At 41.2% G+C, this 25375-nt stretch overlaps 1 protein-coding gene across 3 annotated transcripts in view; it reads left to right on the top strand.

The window, feature by feature from the left end:
• Positions 1-25375, top strand: part of ANKRD50 (ankyrin repeat domain containing 50) — a 39981-nt gene that overhangs the window by 175 nt on the left and 14431 nt on the right. Inside the window, exons 1-3 of one of the 3 annotated variants that reach the window (XM_064416439.1) lie at positions 159-352; positions 1120-2394; positions 22458-22687. In XM_064416439.1, coding sequence (XP_064272509.1) covers positions 1916-2394; positions 22458-22687 — 709 coding nt within the window. In that variant the 5' untranslated portion in view covers positions 159-352; positions 1120-1915. The other 2 variants (XM_064416440.1, XM_064416441.1) reach the window with 2 other exon arrangements.

Below are 25375 nucleotides of genomic sequence, written 5' to 3'. Positions count from 1 at the left end.
CCGCGGGCGGGACGGAGGCGGCCCCGGGGCCGGGACAAAGCCCGGGGCGGCGGCGAGGGGCACCGCCCGTCTCCCTCCGCCCCGCACTACTTCGCCCCAGATGTCCCCGCCGCCGGAGGGGAAGGGGGGCGGGCCGAGGCGGGGCCGGGGCGGGCGGAGCGGGGAGCGAGGGAGGCGCCGAGCAGGGAGAGCACCGGGCGGGCTGAGGCAGCCGCGGAGCGGGGTGGCCGCGGCCCTGGCACGGCGGCGCCCGGGGGCGGGAGCCCAGGGGCCGGGCGGAGGAAGAGGAGGGGCGCGGGCAGCGGCGAGAGGAGCCGTCTGGAGGAGCCGCCGCGCCGAGGCGGCGAGGGAGGTGAGCGAGCGGCGGGAGGAGGCCCCTGCCCGGGCGGGGCTGACACCGGCCCCGGGGCTGGGGGGTCCCCGCCGGGCGCGGTGCCCGTGCGGAGCCGGGTGTGTGCGCGGCGGAGGGCGGCGGGCACGGGGCGTGCGGAGCCGCGCCGGGGGCAGAGGCAGAGGAAGGGCTGGGGCGCTCCGCGGCTGCTCGGGGGGCTCCCCGCAGGGAGGTGGTCGCGCTGCCGGGCGGCTCCGAGCCGTGCGTGCGCGGCGGTGCCCGGGGCTGGAGCCCGGCCCGGCTCGGGGTGTCACGGCGTGACCCCGGGGCTGCCGGGCGCCGCTGCCGCGAACAAAGAAGCGTGCGGGGAGCAGCGCTGCCCTGCAACACAAACTCCCGAAAACGCCCGCAGCCGGCAGGAGGGAAATGGGGTGAGGAGAGGATTCGCTGGTGAGGGGATTCGCTGAGGAAGCCTCGCTAGGAGGAATGTTTCTAGGATGGAAGGATATATTCGGTTCTCCTCGGGAGAAAAATGCAAGACTTGCTGTGGTTTTGGAGCCACTGTCATATCTGCTCATTGTTTGTTGTTGGGGATTTCTTTTTTTGCATGTGGCTAATCACGCCTCGTAACAACAAATTTTCTTTAAAACGGCTCTCTTGATTCATTCAACAGTATTAGGAAGAATAAGGAATACGAGCCCTTGACTTTGGTCTTTGTTGTCTGCGTTTGCAGCTGACTGAATTATGACTTGCATGTAGGGTTAAAAGTGCTGTCTCCTTTATTTCAGAGCTCTAGGGGAAGATGTTGTCTCTTCTGACATCTTGCGATTGAGATACCTGAGAACAGGTTCAGTAAGAATCAAGTTCCCGAAGAAGACACTACGAATGTATTGAAATAAGAAGCTGTAAACATTTTTTTTCCCCCCTGTCGCCAGTGCTGCATAAGAAACCCTAATGTGAAGCACTTCTCGGACGCTCTCCCAGATGTATGAAGTCTGCAAAGCTCGCTGGCCAGACTGGCTGCTTTAGTCAGTGGTACTTGCCACGTTTGTGGTGTGTTTATAGTGCTCTGAAGAGAAATCAGTTTTTTTTATGAAATTCCCAGAAGGAACATTTTATTATGGACAGCTTTCTCTGTATGTATATCCACAGAGATTAATGCCTAGAGTCGAAAGGCGTTTAGTATACACTGCGAAGTTGGCTTTGCCTCAGCTTTTCCAGCTGTATTGTCTCCCGTGTACACTGGGAGCACACACAACTGCCTGAGCCGCAGATGCAGCCATGGAGCTGCGTGAACTTGTGAGCCACACCAGAGGTCTCGCCCAGGGCTGGTCCCAGCCGCCGCCGCAGGACGTCAGCTGAGCTGTGATGGTGCCCTGCTGATGCCAGCGCAGATGGAGTGACACCCGTCCTGCAGAGCAGAGGCTGCTGAGTTTCACGAGGAAGGGTGGCCGGCTGCTGTCACCTCTGTCAAGTTCCGCGCACGGGATCGTCCCGCGCCGGGTGAACGCGCCTCTCCCCGCTCCTGAGATGCTGAAGATGTGCTGCAGCTTGTGACACATCCAAAAGAAGAAGCTTTATAAAATGGCTCAGACCAGCTTGCTGCAGGGAAAGCAGTTTTACTGTAGGGAGTGGGTTTTCCACAAGCTTCAGCACTGCCTCCAGGAGAAAGCGAGCTGCGGCGGCAGCGCTGCCAACAAACCATCTCTTGTAGGGAATCCTGGGAATAACACCGGTGTTGTCTCTGGGAAAGGAGCTGCCTGGGGTGTGTTGTTGGTAGGAGGGCCCGGCAGTGGGAAGACAGCCCTCTGCACTGAGTTACTGTGGCCAAGCTCTCCTGCCAACCTGCAGAGAGGCTTGCATCGCCAGGCCCTGGCCTTCCATTTCTGCAGGGCCCAGGACTCTGACACGCTCTGTGTTGGAGGCTTTATTCGAGGTTTAGTCACACAGATATGCCGCAGTGGACTGATCCAGGGCTATGAGGACAAACTAAGAGATCCTGCTATTCAAAGTCTCTTGCAGCCCGGGGAATGTGAGAGGAACCCTGCTGAAGCGTTTAAAAGGTAAAAACAAATTAAAAAAAAAAAAACGAAAACCAGCCCTATTGAAAACAAACCCAAAATAAAACAAACAAGAAAAATCTGCTGTTTAGGTCTTCCTTCCAGTGAGCCTAAGATGCAGATAGTTTAAAACATGTTTGTTTCATGGCTTGTTATCTCTGTCAGAGCGTGCAGACTTACCACGGAAAAAACTTAACTTTGTCGTTATAGCTGACATAAATAAATATTTACTTTCAAAACAAAGTTTATTATTAATAGTGAATTTATTTACATTTGTATGTTAGTACCCTCAGATGTAACTGGGTGTTTTCGAAAGACTTGAAAGTAATTGACTTCAGAGTGGAAAATATCTGGTCCATGGTCTCTATGTGCCATAAAGGTAGGGCAGTTGTCCTTCACAGACCTGAAGCAGACCTTACAGGACCCTTGGAAAAGCTTCCAATTGCATGCTCTGTCTAAGAGGAAACTGGGCTAATGGATCTCTGGGTCTGATCCAGCACATCGGTTTTATGTTTGTCTAAAAATATGTGGTAGGAAAATGTCAATTAACTCCTTATGTTTCTTCTCACAATATGCACAGATTGTGTCAAATCTTTATTGCTGCTTCTTCTGCAAGTACTTCAAAGTGTTGATGGAATCAGAAATTGATCAAGAAATTGATCACCCTGTCCCTAAAGAGGTTTGTCAGCTGTCTAAGCTGAATGGAAAAGAAACAGGCTTTTTTTACTAGTGTTCCCTAACAAACCATAGTCTCCCGAGTATATCACTGATAATTCTGTTTCTGTGAGGATAAGGGTATATGAAAGCATAAATTACATGTGTATAAGTGTATATCCATAGATATACTTAGAACAATGTACAGTCTTGAGCACAGCCTGTGTCTATTGGTCCTTATTCCTTTGGGTTACAATGAAGGAAAATTCATTAAGGGTAAGGCTTGTCTTCATCAACAGTTTCAGTTGAACATGTTGCCAGCATAAAACTTCTCTGGAATATTGGTGAAACTGAATTTTTTTTTGGTACTGTGTAGTGGTGTAACTTTTTGTGGTGCTTGAGGGTTTATTGCCTGTTTCCAGTGTAAATTCCCTCTCCTCTATTTTTTCTTTCCTGCCTACTAGGATTGTGGAGGCAAGTACTGAGGTTGAACTGTAGTGCTTGCTGCCATTGTCATGGTGGTGTAAAAGAGCCTTCTAGTTCTGATGGCTGTTATGTCCTTGCCTGCTGAATAAACAGGATGCATGTCTACATTGTTCTCAGTGTAGTGTCTTACAAATAGTCTAAACCGAGACTAGTCCTGGATTTTTTGTTTGCTCCTAAGTGAATATGCAACTTCTAACCCCTATCAGGGTCCTAATTTCAGAGGTATTAAGCCCTCTTAAATTCTAATGAATAAAAACTGGGTGCAATTAAGTGTCTATAAATGGAATAGCAGACTGGCCATCTAGCTTCAGGCAGTCTTTTAAAATCATGAAAGTGGATTAATCTGGTGTGTAAGAGCCCGTTTATGTTTAAAAGTCTATTACAGGGAAATCTGACTAATTTAGTACAGGCAAGTTCTCAGTAAGAGCTGGAATCCTTCCTCTTGTAAAAGTGATTGCCTTACTGCACAGAACAGGAGCTGGGTAAATGTCTTTAAACAAAAATGCAACCTAGAAATATAAAATATGAGATATTTGTTTAGACTAATTTTTATAAACATAGGGTTTAATGATGGGCTGGTTTGAGTATGTCAATATGCACAGTTCTTGGTTTTGCACTGGAAAAATAAAATAGGCACAACATCCAGCAATAGTCTTTTCCTTCTCAAATTTAGCAGCACTGATTGTGAACTCCTGTTACTACACTAAAAATACTTACAGGGTAGTACAGCAGCTTCAGTCAAGGAGATTTTTCTTTTCTCCCTTCATGTGTTCCCTTGCTCCCCCTTATCCTGATCTCCTGCTCTCAAAAGCAGCTGTGGTGGCTGCTCTTGGTTCTGCTGTTTCAGATTTAAGGGAGATGAGGTGTTGGAGACAAGGTGCTGTGCTGGGAATATAAGTTTTCAGCACTGTGGCAGGGGACCAGGCGGTGGCTGTTGACAGCAGCACCACGAGCTTGTTCTGCTGGGTGATACAATCTCTGCCCACAAACAAGAGGCACTTGGCCACCCCCTTGCCACCATCAGACACCTCAGTCGTTTGTTTGATTGAGCCTTTGCTAGTGTATCAACCGTGCAAGGAAGGTTTTAACAAGATTGTAATTTAGGATGTTACGTGGTTTCTACGACTTGCCACGGAGCACTCCGATGCTCTGCTCCGGTGTGTTTAAGAGTTTAAGTGAAGGTTGTTGTAATGTGAAATGAGTTCTAGGAAGACTTACCAGTCAGATGATTGCATCTCTTATTGTGTAAAGAATCACAAAGTGCTTGCCATCGATTTTTGCCTTATTTTAGTTTATTCAGTATAAGAAGAGAAAGATTTTTCTTTAAAGGCGCTGTCAAATTTTTGCTCTGTTTTTCACAGCTCCTCCAGACCCAGCCATGTATTCATGGCCTAAAATGGAAAGGCTTGTCTTCATAAGTGCTAAACAAGATGATACCACTCTATTTTTGTGCTGATTGTCCTGGAAATACTGAGAAAGAAAAGCTTCTTAATATCTGGTCACATGCTAGTTTATAAACAATGTAAAGTTTGTTAGTTAAAATGGTGACATGTTTTCCTGAAGGATGTTTCTTAAATAGATTTTCAGCAGTCCTGATGGTCATAGTGATACATGTGCAAGTGATGACCCTCAGAGTTAAGATGTTTCTCACACTATTTAAATGTCTCCTCTTAAAAACTTCTTATGCATTTATAAGCTTTAAATGCCCGAAAAATTCTTTCAGGGGCAGATCTTGAAATTTGGAAGAACCAGAAGTGCTGAATTATACGAATATATTTAGTGTTTTGCATTTGTTCCTACACTGACAGCTGAGAGAAAGAGCAGCTACTTGCAGCACTTTTCTTATCAGGCACTCAGTGCTGGAGCAGAAAGCAGCTTAAAATGTGAGGGAGAGTGCTGAACCCTCACATTCAAATTTTCAGGGAAAGTAAAGCAGAAGAGAAGGAAAGATGTTACAGACACCAGAAGTTAAGAAGTTATGTGATAAACAAAGAATTTAATTCAAAAGGTCCATTAGGCTCTTCTTCCCTATTGATACAGAAAAGTCCAATTCTGAATAACCCAAATTTTGTAATGCTATCTCTAGGGTTGTTTTGGTTTTGTTGCAGCAAGTTTATGCTTCCAGTGATTTGGTAGGAATACAGGCAGATACCACTTATCCAAGGCCATGAGGGCACAGAGCAGCTCTGATACAGGCTGTGGATAATGCTGAAATTTGTGTAAACTAGGCAGTAGAAAGGCATTTGCCTTGTGTTCCTGGTTTATGTTTTCCAGACAGAGGAGATGACATTAAGCACCTCCAGACAGTAGGGAAAGGCACATAATTCCCATGTGTTGTGCTGCAGTTGGGATTACTGGTGGGAGGCAGAGCTTGCTTCCTTCACAGCCCAGAGAGCGTGGGCATGGTTTACCCTGCAGAGCTGATTCTTTTTTGCAGCCGTTGCTCTTGAGGTTGAAAGGTAACCCAAGACCAAAGCTCCTGGGACAGTGAATTTAGAGGTGGAAGGTATTAAATAACATGATGTTTTTAAAGTTCCACCAAACTCACCTTTAGTGTGTGTTGGTCTGGTAACTTAAACCAAACTTTGAGTTTTGCTTGGGTGTGTTGCTGCAATTAATAAATCACCAAAAAATGGTGAATTTCCACATCTCCCAGCCAGATGGTGCAGGTGGAGTTGCTTTGTTCTCACTCCAAGTGAAGCTTCTTTCCAGCTTCTGGGTGTCTTTTCAGAGAACTTCCAACTCTTGTGAGACTTTTCACATCCTTGTTTGTCACATACTGAATTTGGATCAATGGTGTCCAAGTGGTTTTTTGCTTGTAAGGTATTCTAATAGTTTATTACTAAAGTATTTCTCATACAACTATTTTAATGTAAGAGGGTCTAAGTGATTTTTATCAGTAAAAAGAATGAAGCTGTGAATTCAGATTTCCACTTATTGCATTGCTAAAGTTGCATTCCCATGCAAGTAGATGTCCCTGATCAGTAGAGACCCAAAAACCCCCGAAATTTAAAAGAAATAAAGCCACAAAACCAGAAAGAACTGCTGAACAAATCTATTACTCTTTAAGAGCTTCATAGAAGTTTTCTGAAGGTGATGTTACATCCTCTTTACCAAAAGTGAATATAGGGAAACTGTACCCCAGAGCTTAAGTGAATATATATATATATATATATATTTTATTTTTTTTTCTAGAAAGGATACCAGATTCTATGCATGCTGATGCTAAATTCAGTGCAGTGATTCCTTTTGCAGATTCCCAGATTATCAGAGCTTTTCTTCTAACTCCTCATCTCTTCGTGCACTACAGTTTTGCCCTGTGATTTAACATGACCAATAATGTTAAGTGATGTAAAAGGCCAAACAGTTTTATAGTTCTCTAGAATATGCAAATACTTGTAGACTTGAGTGTAAGAGGTGTGAGAGGTCATGTAAGGTTCTCTGCTGACTGCAAGTTTGAAGCAGGGGTTTATGTTGATTAAATTTGAAAGCCTTGTATGAGTTGTGTGAGTCACTCCCTTGGACAGCGTTAAAGTGCAGCAGGTCTTGTGCCAATTGCTGTTATCTATGCAAAGTTCCTTCTGCCTGCCAGGAGAACTCCAAAGGGTTGAGCCTCTGGTGTTTTGTCTTTGGCAATGTAATGGAAACCTCATAAAGGGCAGAATTCAGAGGAAAAACCTCTTGAGTGTCAGCCAGAGCTAACAAGCTTTTCCTTCCCCCAGATCTCCACCTGTATTGCCTTTCCACGTTACTAAGTTATTTATCTTTTTCTTCCCTCGAGAGTCGTGTATCATCAGAAAGTTGCAAATTGTTGGTGATGTTTTTACTCCTATCTAAATGATACGGGGTAACAAGTTTTATTTCAAGTTCTGGGTTCTTTGTCTGGCAATGTAGAAAAACAGTGGTTTGTTCAGCAAACCTTCTGTGATTTTTGTCCAGGGACTTCCAATCTGCAGTACTGAAACTCCTTTTTCCTGCTTAGATGAAGGAAGAGATTCAGACATTGAGTTGTAAACGATGACAGATGAAGTGTGAAGAAGCTGTTCATTTTTAGAACTCTTTGTACCATCTTTGAAGTCAGTAATATAATTAAAATTATAATGGATTGTGTAGGCTTTATTGAGCAATTAACTAGTGAGCTTTTTGCTGGCTTGGAGTAGCCTGTTCTTAATTGCAAAAATCTGAGTGCGTTTTGGAGTAAATTTGAGATGAATTAGGAGTAGCCTGACTTTAATGGGTTTTGATATTGCACCCTACAAACTTGGGAGTTTTCCTTGCTAGTGAATTAATCACAGTATGTGCTTCTGCTGCAGTTTGCAGCACCCAAGTTCCAAGACTGCTATGAAAAGGTGAGAGGCAGCACATTGGAGACACTTAAAGATACCTGAGCTTGGGCTCCTGGAAACACAAAAGCTGCTGGAATTTCTATCAATTTACTCTAGAGGACATTAGTAATTCAGTACTAGTCTTTCATAGGTGATAAATGACTCAGTTTTTCTCAGCCAGGTCTCAGACTGTCTGGGAGTGATCTACCTGTTTTTCTCTAATCTACTTCCTTCTGGAAAGGGCTGCTGCAGAGCCTTCCTCTGCTTCCAGAGCTTCAGTAGTCTTGGGAGCTGTAGCTCTCCAGTGGTTGCAGGAAGGGTGTGAGTGTGTAGATTTTGTCAGACTCTCTTAATTTTGTAGAGCTATAAATAGTAGAAACAAAGGCAAGGACTAACTGTATCCTGTTTCATGCAAAGAAGGAGCTGAATGCATATTAAATTAATTTACAAGACTCTTTAAAGAAGTAAGTTAAACCTCCAGTGTGTTTGTTATACATTTACCTCATGTAAAGTTCAAATGTGCAATTGACAATTGAGAAGGTTGGAAGGGGAGCTCAGAAAAATCAAGTCCAGCATCTCCTTCACCAGACAGAAGATGCTGGCTTCATCTACTCTTATGCTTCATAGTTCATCTAGAAAAAAAAATCCTTATGTTGGTCTCTTCTTGCTATAATCCAAGTTTTTTACTACTTAGGGAGCTCTCTAGAGACATGGAGAATAAATTCTTTCTTTCCTTTTTGGGACGGCCTTTTACGTCTTTAAATACAACTTTTTTGTCTTTCATCTCAGCCTGAAATTCACTAATTCATTTTTTTAGTGTGTCCTCAGGGGTCACACCTAAGAATGTGGCATTAAAAAATCCCTTATCTAAATAAAAGGGTTCTGTTTCTAAAGGGATTTTTTTCTTACCAATGTTTTAGATGTGTAAATAGACAACATTCTACTTCTGTACTTTCCCAGATTTTTGTCCATTCCTACATCTTTCACCTATGCTTGACTAGAATCCTGAAGCTAGTTGGACCGTAGCCCAAAAGAGCTTGATCTGGTAGAAGATTGAATTCTCCTTTTAACAGGAGTTTTCAGTTAAAAACTGTCTCATTACAGTTAAAGTCAAGTTGTTTTGTTTATCTGTGATTTATTTAACACCCAGAAATGATGGAGGCAAGATACCAACTGAAAATCATACCAATTTATGGGTGAGCTGGGAAACTATTTCTGTAAGATCATGCCACAAGAGGGTTAAAAAGAATCTGCCAACTCAGCCTGTCTTTCCAGTGGAGTTGCAGAAGGTAAATTTGCTTTTGTGAGGGCATCTTGACTCTGCTGGAACTTCTGAGTATTTATGTGTAACTGGGCCTTTAGATTTTAACTGGTGCTGTGTTTCATAGGAAACTCTGTGTTCTGGTGTTCTCCAGACCATTAGAACCGTTGAGCATTGCCTGAAGCTTAAGTACTTTGTGGCATGTTTCTCTTTAGGCTTTTCCCTTAAATCTGTGGAGTTAACGGGTCACATAGCAGCAGTCAGTGTTTCTGCAAGAGCAAGCTGTATGTTCCTCTTTCATTGTATGGAAGCACAGCCTACAGACTGAACATAATACCGTTTAAGGTTTTAACCTTTTCAGATTAAATTACCATAAGAAAGTTTCCCCGAGGCATTTTAATAATGACAACTTACATAGACCTTTTTGTCTTCTACTTCTATAGGCATTAACATTTTGGCTTTAATCAATGTGGCTCAGACTTAAACCTTACAGGTTTTCCTATAAGCTGTTTAGTTAGATGGACCTTCATAGCAATTCTTACTTGTTAATTATTTCCCTTCCCTTCAGTCTTCTGTGCACATGTTCATAGCTTGTGCAAGGGTTTAGGTTTCCTTTCCTGTCTTCTTTTTCAATGAAAAAATGAAAAGGATTTGGTGGATTGTGAAGTAGAAAGGATGTAATGTGTCTTATATACTGGGAGAAGATAGTATTGAAATATTGCCTTCTGAAAGCCATGACTTGAAGAGGTTTCAGTTTCTTGTGTGTGATGATGTGTACAGTACACTAGGAATGGTGAGAAATCTTCTGTCTTTGTCCAGGAGCAGGAATGTTTTTAATAGTTAATGTCTTTACGTTTTGTGATTGAAGAATGACTGCTGAAAAAGAAATAATCAGGCCAAAAAGGCAAGAACAGAATTACATTGACCCAAGGGTTGAGTTGTACAGAGGTGTTCAGAGGTATTGCAGAGGACGTGCCAGAAAGAATAGAGGTGGGTAGGTTCCTGCTCTGCTTGTTGACATCAAAATGTGAGAAAATAGCATGAAAAAAGAACTGAAAATGAGAACATGAAAAGAAGGCAACTGGGGAAATGTACATAATGAAGAAATAAAAGAGGCAAAACAATTGCTATCAAATTCCTCACTCTGTCACGTTTGCAGATACCTTCACACAGAGTGAGGGCTGTGCAGGCAGGTAGGAGGCATCAGATTTTGGGCTCACTTGTGGATGCTACTGTTTAAATTGATGAGAGTGAGAGGAAGGATGGAAGAAAGGATCATATGTGAGTGGACTTTGAGTCCACAGACCACCAGCAGTGTCTTTTCCTTGGATTTTTTTCTTTGTCATGGCCCAATAAGAGCTGGTAGTGTTTTATGTGGAGAAGGGGAGGTGAGCACCTGGCTGTGCATAGGATGCAAGTTGTGTGCTACAGATCTGTGATATCGTAGAACATGAGAGAAGGAAGGGGCCCTGGCAGAACCTTATTTAAGGTTATTTGCAGCATCATGGAGTTGTCCTGGAAAAAAGAGAACCCTGCTCAGAAGTTATGGGTCACTTAAGGAAAATACCAGCAGTGTAGAGATGACAGTAACAATAACAAGTAGGAAGGAACCTCAGGAGGAAAAGCTGTTCAGAATGGGATTACAGCATGATCTCCATCTTAGAGCAGTTAATTAACAAGTCTTGGTTTAACTACATCAGCTCTCCTTCAGTGATAGTGGGCATGATACACTAAGCTGTCTGTCATTTTTATACACTTTCCTGGAGTAGAGTTCAGCAGGACATTAGAAAAAAAGCTCAATTTGTAGGTAAAGGGAAGCTGATCCATTATAAGAGAAATTGTGTCCTACAGGATTTTGGATTACCCTAAACGATCAAAGTCTTAACAGATGGAAACATCAGCAGTCAACAGCACAACACCAAATCATTCTGTATCTCTATACTTTTTTTATTAATACTTCCTTTAATTTTAATTGGTGGTTTTCATCCACAGTCAACAATTTGTATATGCATAATTGGACAGGAGGAGGAGGAAGCTGTAGTTTCTCTCACTTGTTCTATTGTAGCTAAGGCTAATAAATATTAGGCTGCAAAAGCAGTTCCAAAGCTAAATGCATCAGATCATTGCAGTAAGATTATAGAATCAGGGTTACACAATGCTAACCTAAGAGTGCTTTTTGAGAATAAATTATGGTGACAATACAGAAAGCGTGAATTGGAGCTTTACAGGCAGAACAGAAAAACTCTTGTCTGCTTGGGACTGGGGATGAAAAAACCCGAACCACAAGGTAACTGATAAGGCCCCAAAGTGATGCATGAGGAACATATGCTGTGAATCGTGCTTTGGGGACTATGGGAGAATAATTTTGAATGGGACACAGGGAAGCTGCTCCATCTGTTCCCTTTTCAACTAAGTGCAATAAACATTAGGATAGTCCGTTTTACTAAGATGGAAAATAAGATGGCTAAACAGAGTAGGAAAGCTGTCTTGAGTGTGCTTGACTAAGAAGGTAAATTCTCAATGGCTTTTCACCTGGTATTTGTGCAGAGGATTTTCTCAAAGTGAGGTTGGACAGTATAATCCTGCAATCAGTTCAGCAGTGGAAGTGTGAGGTGCTTTATGATGGTGTGCAAGACGTGATGCAGGCAGGTGTGGAACAACTTGATTAGGGAATGATCAAGATTTTAAAATGTCAGTTGTTGTTTAGCCTGGTTCTTCCAGGCTGGCAGTTCTTCCTTCTTCTGAAGGAACAGCTTAGTGATAAAACAGCCACTGCAGCTCGTCTTCTTCCTGCTTTTCAGTCAGTAGCATTGGGGTTTTTTTCCTTTGGAATGCATAGGACAAATCTAATTAATTTAGGAGTTGTCAGACTGAACTGCAGTAATGATGGTGGCTCTTTTATTGTGTGTATTAATCTACTGTATTCTCTCTTATGGTCATGTAATAATAGAACACAGTAAACTAGCATATAGCCTGACAACAGGCACGCAATTGAATTTATTCAGTGCAGTTTTCTACCTTCCTCATCTGGGAGTTTTTAGATTTCTTTTTGTGCTTAGCATTTCTCTCATGCCAGCAAATACAATCATACACCTGGAAAGAAATATCTGTTCCTTCAGTTGTGTTTATGCACTGCATAAATAGAAAGAGACAAAAATCCCTTTCTTTTTTCTATCTCCAAAATGTAGAATAATACCTACAAATTCAAATGCCTGTAAAGTTACAAGAATTTCAATTCCATTGTGTACTAATGTGTTCAGACAACACACCTTATAGAAGTTACTTTTTTTTAAATAAAGAAAGATTACTTTTGCTACAGCTAGGGAATCAGGTAGTTAATAAAGAAAGCTGAAAACACAGAATGTATCTGTATGTGTGTATATATATATATTTCACTCACTGTATCTTTAACTTTATAAATTATTTAAAACTAACCTTGTAATTTTGATACATTCTGTTGCATATATAAACTCATTCATTTTCTTATTGTGTTGCCCCACTCTTACACGTTGCATTTCAACCCCAGGCTTTTGAATATTTGCAAAGTAAGTTGTCCCAACTTTACATGTATGCAAAATAAGGTGAAGTGTAGGCAATTCTCTCATTTCTACTAATGATAGTTTTCAGTGAGTCTGATTTGATGCTTTCATCTCCTGCATTTGATCTAAAGTGTACGTTCTTTGACACCTCCTGCTTTTTTTTAGAAAAAGAGAGATGGATTTGCAGGAAAAAATACCATTGAGAACTTAACTGATGCTTAATAGAAAGAAAAACATTGATATTTTTGACTCTAAGTAAAGGGCTTTAAAGCAAAACCTGGCGGATGACAAGTTCCAGGAATAAATCTAACTAACAGCAACTTAGACAACAGCTCAAAAACTGGGGATGGAGGAGGAGGGCAAAGAGGCTTAGTCATGTAGGTCATGGGACAGACAAGAAGATAAGTCAGGGAGTAATCAAATGCCTTAGGTGTCTTCATACTAATGGAAAAAAGGTAAAGGGTGAACAAGCAGAACTGGAAATTTTAGTGTACAGTCAAGATTGAGTTCAGTGCTCTAAAAGATCTGTCAGGATAACTTGTATAACAGGTATGTGTTTAAAAAAAGTAGCTTGTTTTGTACATAATGTGCTTGCTTCTAGTTCTAGAGTAAAGTAAAGAAATTAAAGCCACTGGAAAATCTGAATAAAATACATATATCACATGTGGTGATAGCCCTACATGTGGGATTTCTGTTTGAAGGTTTGTTGGTAAGCCTGATCTTCCATGGACTGTAAATCAAATTACCTATCAGAACACCTTGTGTGTCTAAGAGTTACCTGCTTTGTCCAAATAGGGTTTGTGGTAACTCGGAGAGATTCCCTCACCTCAAAACTTTTGTAAAATTACAAGTGCTTTACCCTACCAAAGCAGCAAGCTCAAGTAAGCTAAACTGCTTTAAGATAACAAGTGGTGTCATCCATGGCATAGGATTTGGATGATAATGTCTGTCTCTGGTAGAGTTAAAAATCTGAATAACAAATAGGAGATAAACATCAGCTGGGAAGGCATGATACAAGCAGGAGTCTGCCAGTGACCATGCTTCTGATGTCCAAGAGGAGAGAATAGTTAGTGGGGAGACGTAAATTAGCTTCAGTCAGATTGGAAAAAAATCAGCTGAGGAAGTGAAGTCTTTTGGATATAGTGACTGTGAAATGATCTTAAATGCATGTGTTGGGTTAATGGTTGGACTCAAAGGTCTTCGTAGAATCCTAAATGATTCTTTGCTTAGAAGGGGAGGAGGAAGAAAGACAGACTCAAAAGGATGGAGATGTTCACCATCTCAGAGGGTTTGTGAGTAAGATCTGATGAAGACAAGTACAATGAAAGCCAGGAGCTGGCTGGGAAGAGCACTGAGGTCTCACAGCACTGTATTAAATGTCTGCTTCAGTGAAACTGAGCTCCTCGTCACTCACGTGTTAAACTCCAGCAGGAAGGTGGCAGGAAGAAAACAGAGCAGCCACTAAATGTGAAAGTGAAAGAGTAAGGTAAAAATGAGAGCAAGACTGCAAGTTCAAGGTGCGTTGATCATGTTTCCTGTGAGGTGTGTTTTACAAGAAGTAACTCCATATAAATGTTAGCAGAAAAAAGACAATATCCACCAAGTGTTGGGCTGCTATTCCTTGGGGAGAAAAAACTGATAGCAGTAGGAAAGCTAAAATTTCAGTGCTTCTGTAAATTGCCCTTTCTTTAAAAGCAGTCATTTTGCAGTCAGCAACATAATTAAAAGTAGCAAGAAATAGGTAAGATCTAAGAAAAACATAGCCCAGGCCAAAAACCTCAAACAGATATCCAACATAGAATTTGTGAGATATTCTCAAACTGTTACTGATTGTCTGCAAAGGAGAGGTTATCACAATTGCTGAAAATTCAGAGTTGAAAGAAAAATCTGTGTATTTAGTGTCTTGATTTAAGCAGGATATAAAAGGTGTGGGGAATTAGAAGTGTGTCAGTCGAGACGAAAAATACCAGAAGAAATAATCAGACAAACTATTTGTAGACAGCTGGGAGATAACAAAGAGGTGAAAAACAACTAACATGGTATGACATAGTTTGGTTTTGATAAATTTAATCTAATGTCTGGAAGAGTCACAGGACTCGTGGACAAGAGATAACCATAAATGCCATCTTGACTGCAGGAAGGCTTTGCTTGCATGAGACTGGTGCAAACAGGCCATGTGCAAGGTAGAACTATATTTGACTACATGGAATAAGAGATTAGTAACTGTACTTAATTATCAGTACTCCACTTTCAAACTGACACAACACTTCAAGTTGGTTTCATACCAACTTTTTCCTGCGTTTTTTTTTTTTTTTCTTTCTTTTCAATGTGTTCCTTAGTTCTGTCAGGTGACTGGAGAGAAATGGTTATAAATTTGGGGTACTACTGGCTTTCTTGTAGTGACCCTGGTGTTATCTGTGGGGCAGAAGTTATGGGGCAGCAAGTACAAGGTTTGAATTGCAGGAAAGCAGGTAAAGGTTAGATGCAGAAAGGGAAGGAGAACACTTCCCAGTTTCAAGAATATTGAAGCACTGGAATGGATTGCTTAGGGAGATAGTATTGATTTGTGAAAATCTTCAGGAAAGCCTAGGCTTGTATGTCAGGGATGGCACATGTAGGGCTGATCCTGCTGAAGGTGAGAAAGTGGACTAGGTGACCTCTCCATCACTATAAAACAGAACTGTGAGAGTTTGTTTTGAATACATTGTGGGTTTTTTTAATTTTATTACATGTTTGGGGAAAATCTTTTCATTATCTTGTGTACTCTTGCCCTCTTTGCCTTTGGGGACACAGATTTTTGTATGTCAGACTCAGCGTAATTTAGAGTACATTTTATATGTTAGGACATATGGCAAGTATATTCCATTTAAAATCCAGTCAGCCTGCTCTTGGTAGCAGTTGGGAATGACTTTCAGCCACAGTTGTCTGTCCTTTATAATAGCCAAGTTGTTTGCAAACTGTTCTGGGCAGTCCACTATTACACCAAAATATTTGCTCTTAAGGCTTCTATTTTTCCAGGTCTCAAGTAAATCCAGGAGTAGATCTGCTGGCGGTGCTTTGTGGGCAAAAATCACCTCTGCATTTGTGTGAGACTGTAGGAGGGCTCTAATCAATACCCGGGGTCCAGCGTGGACCAGTGGCGCTGGTTCCACCATCAGCTCTGCCTTTGTCTGGCCTGATGCCCTAGAGCTGCCTTTTGTGCTCTCCTGCTGGGGCTGCAAGTCTGCCTTACAATTGCAGATAAAATCCAGGTTGCTACAAGACATTGCAAAATCAGGTATTGAGTTGCACAAGACTTGCCTGCTGTTTCTAATTCACCACTTCTGAAAAGGCCAGACCCTCGATTTACATCTGTGTACTTCGCCTAGAGCTTTCCCTATAGGTGATTCTCAGGGTGGGTTTTGTTTTGTTTGTTTGTTTTCTTCTGCTTTCTGCCCCTTCCTTCATAGGATTAACCATGGTTGGGTAGAAGTGTTAGAGCCAATTTGTCTTCCTTCAAATTATTTATTTGCAGTCTGCAAATAAATAATTTACTAGAAACAATCTGTATTACACTGCAGCCCAGGAGTGTGCCTTAATTCCAGTATTACACTTAGTCAGAAAGTCATAATCAGCTGCAGTGCACTTTATCTCGTTGAGAAAGTACAGAACAAGTACCTCGATAACCAGATCAGATCTGTCAGTGTGTACACAGGTGTGCACACATCCAACTGGGTCACTTCATTTTTGCCTTATGGGTTCTGTTTTTCAGCTTTTTAAAGTGTGGAATTGTTCTGGGCTTCACAGCCCTCGTATTTCATAAATATTCCCAGTTAGTTAAGGGTCCCATGTGTCTGTTTTTCTGGATGTTATTACCAGTATGAGCAGCTGGGCAATTAGTAAGAAGGAAAGGCCTGTATTCCACATGTATATAGTGCCAAGAATTGGGGTGGTGATATACAGAAAGCAGCTATTGATTTGATCATTAATTTCCCTTTTAATCATTAGCCAGAATGCGTTATAAGGCAGGTAAATAAACTGTTTACTGTAAGTCATCCATAAGATGTAAATGCCTTGTCACAGGACAAAATAAAACTCATTCTTCAACAAACAGTGCTACAAGCAATTTGTAAAGATGCTCTGGTTTTTCTTTCTGTGTGAATACAGCTGCAAAAAGTACTTGGAATGAGGGTAGTATTTCATCAGCTGAACAGCAGGAATTGTCAATTTTATTAGAAGTTAAATTCACACCTTTTCTTTTTTTATTGCGACCTGTGCCCCAAATGCAGTTTGGAAAACAAAAGAGAAAAATGCGGCTATTGGTGTACGTCTGTCTTTGCTGAAGCTTCTAACAGTCTTTAACAGCTTTATCTTCACTGGCTCCATGCTTTTAAATGCAAATTCAGACCTGGGGGTGGTGGGGACAGACAGCTTTAATGGATTATGCTCCCTGCTAACCAGCCCTGGATTATTACAATATACAAATGAACATGTGTCTGTAAGCGTAGGAGAAGCCAGCTCTGGTGTTTGCTGTCACTTGTGAGAATTTTTCAAGTAGGGATGATGACAAAATACTTGGGAGTTTAACATTTTGTTTTCTGTTTTTAGGCATTTAGAAGCTCTTAGGTTTACTCCATGAGCAGTGGAAGCAGTGAAAACCCCATTGTATAGATTTGTGCCCTTGGGTACCTCTGTCCTTAGGTGTCCTGCAATGGCCTGAGCTCCCCTCCGTGGTGTCAGTACAGCAGAATTCCTTCCCCTTTCCCTGGCATGCAGTGGCTGGGCACAGCAGAGCTTCTGCTGCATCTCATGCAGAGGCAGCAGCAGCAGCTTTCCCCTTAGTGCTTGGGATTTTTGCTAGGTCTCAGCGTGTGATTTTTAGGCAAAAATCCCTGCTGCTTCTTATGTTGCTGGCAAAAATTGCTACAACATTATGTAAATATAGTTGGCTTATTTACAGTCTCACTGTGCACTTCATTTTCCATATTTGCCAATACAACATAAATGGAAGTAAGCGTCTTAAAAATCATATTGTAAAGGGCTGTGATGTGTCATGTTGTAAAACCACTTACAAGAAGGAAGATGCTTGGAGATCACTGAGATGAGTGCTTGGAGAATTATTTTGTTATACACCAGGTATTGTTAAACTCTTTATATATAAATACATAATCACAGAGACATTGATCCAATATAGATAGAGGCATATTCCTGATGAATATGCAGAGTTTAGGTGTATGGCAAATAGCTGGTGAATTTCCTCAAGGAATCTGGTGTGGAAACGTGGGAAAAAGCAGGAGGGGGCTGTGTGTGGCATAAGGATGTTACGCTTCTTTTTGAATTTTCTTTGGAAAGAACAGAGTTTGTAAATTCCTGATGCAGGTCTCTGGGATGGTGCTTCTCAGAAATACAAGTTGGAAATGCTGAGATATAATCTCTTGGGAGGTGTCCCAAGAAGCAGTTTGTTAAACTGCAATGTTAAATATTGTTGCACTGTTTAGAAAAGGAAAGGTAAGGGCTCAGTAGTAGTAGTGCAGCAGATTTCCAAGTATGTAATTTCTGTCACGAAATTTGAAGCATGTCATGCTTTGCACTTGGAGTCTGACAGATCAGGGGTAGTGGTTGGGTTTTTCTTTGGGTTTGGTTTTTTGGTTTTGGTTTGGTTTCTTTTTTGGCCCTGTGGCTTCTGGCCTGCTTAGGAGATGATTTTTATACAGTTGTTCTGTGTGTTTGTCAGTAGAGAATGCTGGCAGCAGGGTAGGGAAACAGGAGCCCTTCTAGCATGCCACACTCCCAATTTAAGTGGGACATAGCTGAATTTTTACATACCAGAGACAGTCAAATACAAGGAACACGTTATGATGTCTTTTGCCACTAGAGCCACTCATTAATTGCTACTTGGCAACGTGTTTGCTTTATTCTTTTTTTTTTTTCTTTTTAAAATAAGCACGTGCACTCCACTGTGACTCTTTTCAGCTTTTGTGGACAGCGCCGCTGTCTTTCTGCTCTGTTCTGTCCTTGTGTTTTTGTGGATCCAATCAAAATCTCAAGGCCAGCCATAAGCAGAAGTTCAGCATAGCTTGTATATATTCCTTCCATGTGTGGAAAATCATGTTTGCATGGGTTCAGTCAGCTCAGTAGCAATCCTGAAGAATTCTATAGGATGGCTCATTGTTCTGAGGAATTCTTGTTTGCTGCAGAGCATGTAAAACATCTTTGCTCTGCATAAGTAAGTCATTAGATTGCCATTAAAATGAATTCCATCTTTGAAAATACATAATTGTGCTGTTTTCTCTGGAGATTTTGTATTTTTACTAACATCCAGGTTAACTTGGGGCTTTTTTAATGATCACCACTTTTATATCTATATTAAATATAAAAGTTGTAAAGATAAAGCTGTTACCCTTTCAGAAGGTAAAGAAAATCAACTTCCAATCTTTTGAGAGGCACTCTGCAATTAAGCAATCTGTTACAACAATCTGTAGATGAATCACCCTTGAGGGAAGTGCTTTAAAGACCTTGTTAATTCCGTGTTGATTTATGTTATTTTCCTGTGTAATCAAGAAATGGAAGGGGAGTGGAATTACTGTGTCATGTTATGGAGGCAAAGACAGACTCATAGGATGGTGTAGAAGAGACCTTTGAGATCATTGACCCAGTACTGCCCAGTCCACCTCTAAACCATGTCTTGGGAGAAGCGACTGACGTAGGGAGGGTTCACTCGGTGCCCCTGTCCAGATCAGGGATAAGGATACCAAACAGAACCAGCCCCAAAACTGAGCCCAGGCCATACCACTTGTGACTTGCCCCCAGCTGGGTTTAACTCCCTTCCCCACCTCTCTTTAGATTCCACCATCCAGCCAGTTTGTCCAGGAGGATGATGAGGGTGACGCTGGCAGAGGCTTTACTAAAGTCTGGGTAAACAACATCCACAGCCTTCCCTCATCCCCTGAGCAGCTCACCGTGTCCTAGAAGGAGATCAGGTTGGTCAGGCAGGACCTGCCTTTCCCACCCCCATGCTGTCTGGGGCTGATCCCCTGGCTGTCACATAATGGGACTTCTGGCACATTAGCACAGCACTTCCCGAAAAGTTTCACTGTTGTGTTCCTTGGCATCCACTCTGAACTCGTGATGTAAAGTGTCTCGGAAGAACAGAGTTTTATCAAATGGTTTCAAAGGGCACTTAAAGAGAAAGCCTGATCAATATCTTGTTAATGCCACACTTTTATTAATATTGCTCTAAGCTGGGAGAAGTCGTTGTGCCTCATTTCTTATGTGCATATATTTTTCCTAGTGGAATTTAAATTATGTTAAGATTCAGAAATACAAGTTTTGTGAAGTGGAAAGAAGCAGAGCACAGGGAAACAAGGGGCTGTGGATAGCATTCTGTGGAGCAGCTTCAATATGCTAGGACTCATCTGCCTGGGAAAAAATAGCTCAGAGAGGCTGTGGTACAAATGGCATAGACAGTGGCAATATGACATTACTGCTCAGTGCCTCTTCCAGTCAGAAGCTGAAGGATATCAAATGGAACAAGGACATTTTGGTTTTTAAATCACAAAAGGACGGGTTATTTCATGCAGTGTGCAGCTAAGCTGCAGACAGCCTTGCTGTTGTGAATGCCAGAGCCTTAAACCAGTTCCTACAAAACCTGGACAGACCTGTGGAAGTGTGGTCAGTGAAGGGATGTTAAATGCAAAGGCTGAATCTCAGAAAGTCCCTGGAAGCAGTGATTGCTGAGGAAAATGGTAAAATTTGGTCTTCTAGTGCTTGCCCAGTGCTTACATTATTCCTTAGACATCTGCTTCCAGCCCTGTTTGGAGGCAGAGTGATTTGGGAATCCTTTCCAGACAAGACTGTTTGCTTTTCTTGGTGGTGTTCCCAACAGGTAAAAACTGACACAAGAATATTTCTGGATGCTCCTAAAGTAAAAACTGACACAAGAATATTTCTGGATGCTCCTAAAGTAAAAACTGACACAAGAATGATTCTGGATGCTCCTAAGGTATTTCGTAGGCATTTTGTTAGGGTGATGTGGATTTTAAGTAAGATTTTTAATTTAAGATAACCATTGCCATTTATTCATATCTCATAGTAACATTCATTCTCAAGAAGTAATTTCATACAGAGAACTATGTGAAAAGAGAATTAGTTTTGATAGGGCAAGAAATGTTGTAGGAAAAATGCCCTGACACAAATAGCTGAGAGGGCAAGGCAGCATTTTGGTGGGGGAAGGGGTGGAAAATGTGGTCATTTCCAGCTGCCTCCTTTCATTGTGGGATTGGCATCACATGGGAAAGTAATTTTAACCTCGTGGCTACTTTAATTTCCTGTTCTGTAAATTGGTAGCTGCTTAACTTCCCAGCTTAGAGGGCAGTGATTGCAGTTGTACATCAGGCATCCTCTGAAGGAGTACCTAGCTGGGCAATTACCAGAGTTCCAGAAGTCTTGTGCTTCTGAAAAAAAAGGGGGGAAGGCCATGTTTTAAAATCCATGTAATCCTGAATATTTTCAGATCACAAGTAGTCTGTACTTCCTTTTTATACCTCTGAGGAAATTTTCCTCCTAGTACTGTCAGATGTGAAAAGTGCACCACTGTTTCCATTTTGCTTTTTTCTCAGTCAGAAAACCAGAAAATAACAAATCTTCCCCTAACAAGGCTTATGAATAATTTCTGAAGTGGGTTAAATTCTTGCATTAACAGGCAGGATTTTGTTATATTCCCATTTGAATGCTTGGTAGGTGATAATGTGTTGACCAAAGTCTTCTGGAGGTAAATTTGTTCAGTAAAATAAATGAAAAAAGGTTATTATGGTCTTGAGTAAAACAAAAAATACTTATGATGGGTATGCCTTCTGGACATGTGCAAACAGCAAATTTACAAGAGAGTAAACTGTCAGATATGTATTTTTCTCACCTTGTTTCATTTTCCAAATCCTTGTACTATAAAGTCAAAGTTTACTTGCCAAGTGTATTTAAAGATAATTTAGTCAGTGAAACTTACAGGCCTAAATCACTATGAAGTTTCCCAAAAAACAGTAGTATAGTGTGGAAATACTGAATAGATGCATGATGGTTATGTAGTGCTATTTAAAGACATATGTAAATGCAGTTAGGTATATTTTTAAGATCCACCTGCTAAAGAGAGCAACAGTAGATGCAAATTTGAAATTTTTAGCCTCACAATCAGATGTGTTGTTGGAGCTGCATCCCAGCGATAATCCTTTCCCAGTAACAGGAGCTTGGCAACTTCAATATAAATAAAAGCTAATACATCAAAGTCACTACCAAATGCCTCAGTCTGCTACTAATTTGCATTTTATTTGTGAAGGTATGGCAGAAATTCTGTTCTTTGTAATAGTGTTGTTCATTCTGACTTGAACTCTTTGAGCTTTGATATTTCATGTGTCTTTCAGATTTTTGTTTCATGACCAGCTATTGTTCACTATTAGTTTCTGATAAGCAGTAGCCACACCTTTGGCAGAGACAACTGTGATGAAGTTCTTACGCTTTAGACCAAGTAGCTTCTTAGTGAAGCAACATTTTTCCAAGTCTTCTAATTCGCCTCGAACACTATTACATAATTTTAAAGTATTGTTATAAATTAGAAGTTCATGAAAAAGTAATGGTGCCTAAGCAAAGAACTACATCACTACCTGTTCACAGTATTCTAGTTTAGTCTATCTCAATTTTTTTTCCACGGTAACTATTTTTAAAAAGTAACTTTGCATTTTAAGTTGAGCATAGCTTAGTCGTGGACGCCTGTGACAGTCAATGTGTTGTTAAATGCATTTAAAAACTGATTTTTTGCTGTGTTCCTTCCAGGTGCATTCTGCTGCCTCTCTTGGGAATGAAGCCCCCTCAGCAGAGCCTCTTCATGCTGGTGGACTCGGTGGACGAGGGCTGTAACGTTTCTGAGGGTGAACAGACCTCCACGAGTTTGTCTGGGACAATAGCAGAGATTTTAGCCAGCCACTTCGAGTTCTTCCCTCCCTGGCTGCTCCTCCTGTGTTCTGCCCGCAAGCAGAGTAAAGCTGTTACAAAAATGTTTACAGGTGAGCACAGAGCACAGGACCTGTACCTAGGATGTTGTGTTTACCAGGGCCTGGGGATGGTGGGAAGCACTGCTGCGTGCTTAGTTCTAAAAAATGACAATAGCAAAAAATAGTAATTCTAAAAAACACACATCTTTGTTTCACAAGGGCTGTGGAAAGCTTGAATCAGCCAAGCATTTCAGAATTAATTTTTTATCTTTGCAAAGCATCCATGTTCTCTTCAGTGTCTTGAATTTGCCTCTTGCTTTGCTCATTTTAGGAAGCTTCAAACAGCATAGGTGATGTGTAAGTGCAGAAGTATTTCAGCTGCATGCACCCATTCCTTACAGCCTCAGAAGGTTTTCCTTTCATCTGCCATTAAAATCTCTCCCTATGTTTGCAGAAAGTGGGTAGTAATCTCTGAAGATGAAATTGGAGAGAGGAACAATGTAGATGTGAATTCTTGGACTGTGCTTTTGGCAACGGTTGCCAAAGTAAAAAAACTTTTTACAGCTTCTTCATGCAGGCTTTACTGTGTCATGAGAACCTTTCTTCACTGTAATGACATTGTTACTGGAAGTTCTCTGAAATTTAATAAAAGGCAATATCTGGACTGGATTCCAGGCCTATGTATAAAGCCTGTGTGTATTAAGGACACAATTAGGACAAAAAATGTGATTATAGAACTTAGACCCATAGACTTGCTCATTTCCACAGTGGCAGAAGGTCAATGGGATAATTGCACTTTGGAATGAAGTACTGTATTAATCAGAGGCAGACATGAAGACTGGTATTTGGGAGTATGTGACAACTAAAAGAAACTTTGGGGTGGCTTCACAGGGCTCCTTCAGGCATTCATATGGGAATAGTTTTGTCAGAGTTTGGCTGATTAGATATGTTGTTATTGCCAAAAAACCAGACAAGACTTTCTTACAACAGTCCTATTTCCTTTCCATTGAATCATACAGTGTTTCAGACTAGCCCTAAAAATTGATGTTGTCTTTTAAGTATATTTCCAGATGTAATTCCTGACAGGAAAAATCAGCAGAACTAATGGATATGCCTTTAAAATAAATTTAATTCCAGTAAGTTAATTTTTCATTTCTACAGAGTATGACTTGATGAATATCATGAAGGAAATTGGTTTGTGATACTATAATCCCATCTTCACTGTGGGAAAGGTACAGCAAAGAAAGGATTGGATACAAATTGAGAAGAAATTTTAGGGTCTATTTGGAGGCAGCTGTGCTTTAGACACAATGAAAGGAAAATGTGACATTACAGCCGATGTGGTGGCTGTAATGTCACATTTTTAATGTGGCTTTAATTCAGTGTTAGAGGATTTTCCTGTTACCAGCCAGTATTCAGGTTTGCAGGAGGTGTAGTGAGGATATGGGAGGATGACTGAAGCTTCTGTTAAAACTTCAGAAACTGTGCAACTTGATAAAACTGCAAATTTTTGAGTTGTGCCCTGCAAAGGATTGACTGACATTAACTCTTCTACTGGGGCAAACTCTTCTCCTCCTTTGTGATGTTTGAATGTTTGCTTTTAGCTCAGCCAATTTTTAAAGCTATTTATATTTAGTTGGTGGGCAGGCAAAAGTGGAGATCAACAATAAATATTTGGACCAAATAAAAATCAGTTGCACTGTAACTTAGTGAGAAAGATTGGCATCATTTCAGAATTGATTGAGAAAATGTGTCCCATCTGTAGTTTTTTCTGTTAAAAAAGTTTTGGAGTATGGTATGAAATACACATTGACCAGTATTCATTTGTTTGCAGTGAGTTTGTATCTGTTTTCACTTAAAATTTTCGTTCACTGAAAAATTCTTCTGAATCTGTCTGACAAATAGGTTTAGCTTCCCAATGACTGGAAGCAGGCTTTCTGCAGTCCTGATGATGCTCTTTTTTGGGTGTGCAGTACAGATGGGAGTTGTGCAAGCAGCTCCTGAGCCAAAAATAGTGATGACATGGAAGAGAGAGTCCAGTCTTTCTCACCCACTGTCATCCTGACACTGCCAGTGATGAATAATCATCCCTAGAACTCTTTAAGAATGAGAAAAGGAGGAGGGGTGTTTGTTCTGGTCCTCTTTGTTCTGTCACTTCTGGTGGTAACTTATTTATGAAAACTGAATAGCTGTGCCTGCATCTGCTGCAGCTTGTGCTCTGGGCCCTTCTGTATTCCCAGATTCTGTAGTAGCACAATGTGCTACAGAATTTTTCCCCTGGCTCAGATTCTCAGCTTTCATTAATTAAAAAAAAAAAAAAGGTTAAAAAAAAAAAAGTTTTGCCTCTTGTGGCTACAGAGACAACCTCAAAAATATGAACCAAATGTGAGATGATGCCTGGCTGAGTCTGCAGTCACCCTCCACATTGAGCAAATTCCAAATGAGTTAAAAAAGGAGAGGGACAGATAACTGCCTTCTCTTCATATGCTCTGTCACCAACTGCCACATGCTGCCTGCTTGCTTTCGCTAATGGCTTTTCCCCTAAATTTAACAATTCTGTCTTGCACCCATAGTTATCCACGTTGTCTCCCACATCATCGTTTATCATTTGGCTCCAAGTGTGGGCACTCAAGCAGCTACATGAACACAGCCTTTCCAACATCAAAGTGGCACAGAGCATAAAATCTATATTATTTCATTTTTAGCTAATGAACTAATTCTAATGCTTCTTCTCAAATGAGACTAAATTTTGAAAGCATA

Source organism: Passer domesticus, chromosome 4 (assembly GCF_036417665.1).
Source record: "Passer domesticus isolate bPasDom1 chromosome 4, bPasDom1.hap1, whole genome shotgun sequence".
Taxonomy (NCBI): Eukaryota; Metazoa; Chordata; class Aves; order Passeriformes; family Passeridae; genus Passer; species Passer domesticus.
Note: the sequence above shows the minus strand (reverse complement) of the source record. Positions and strands in the feature narration are given on the sequence as shown.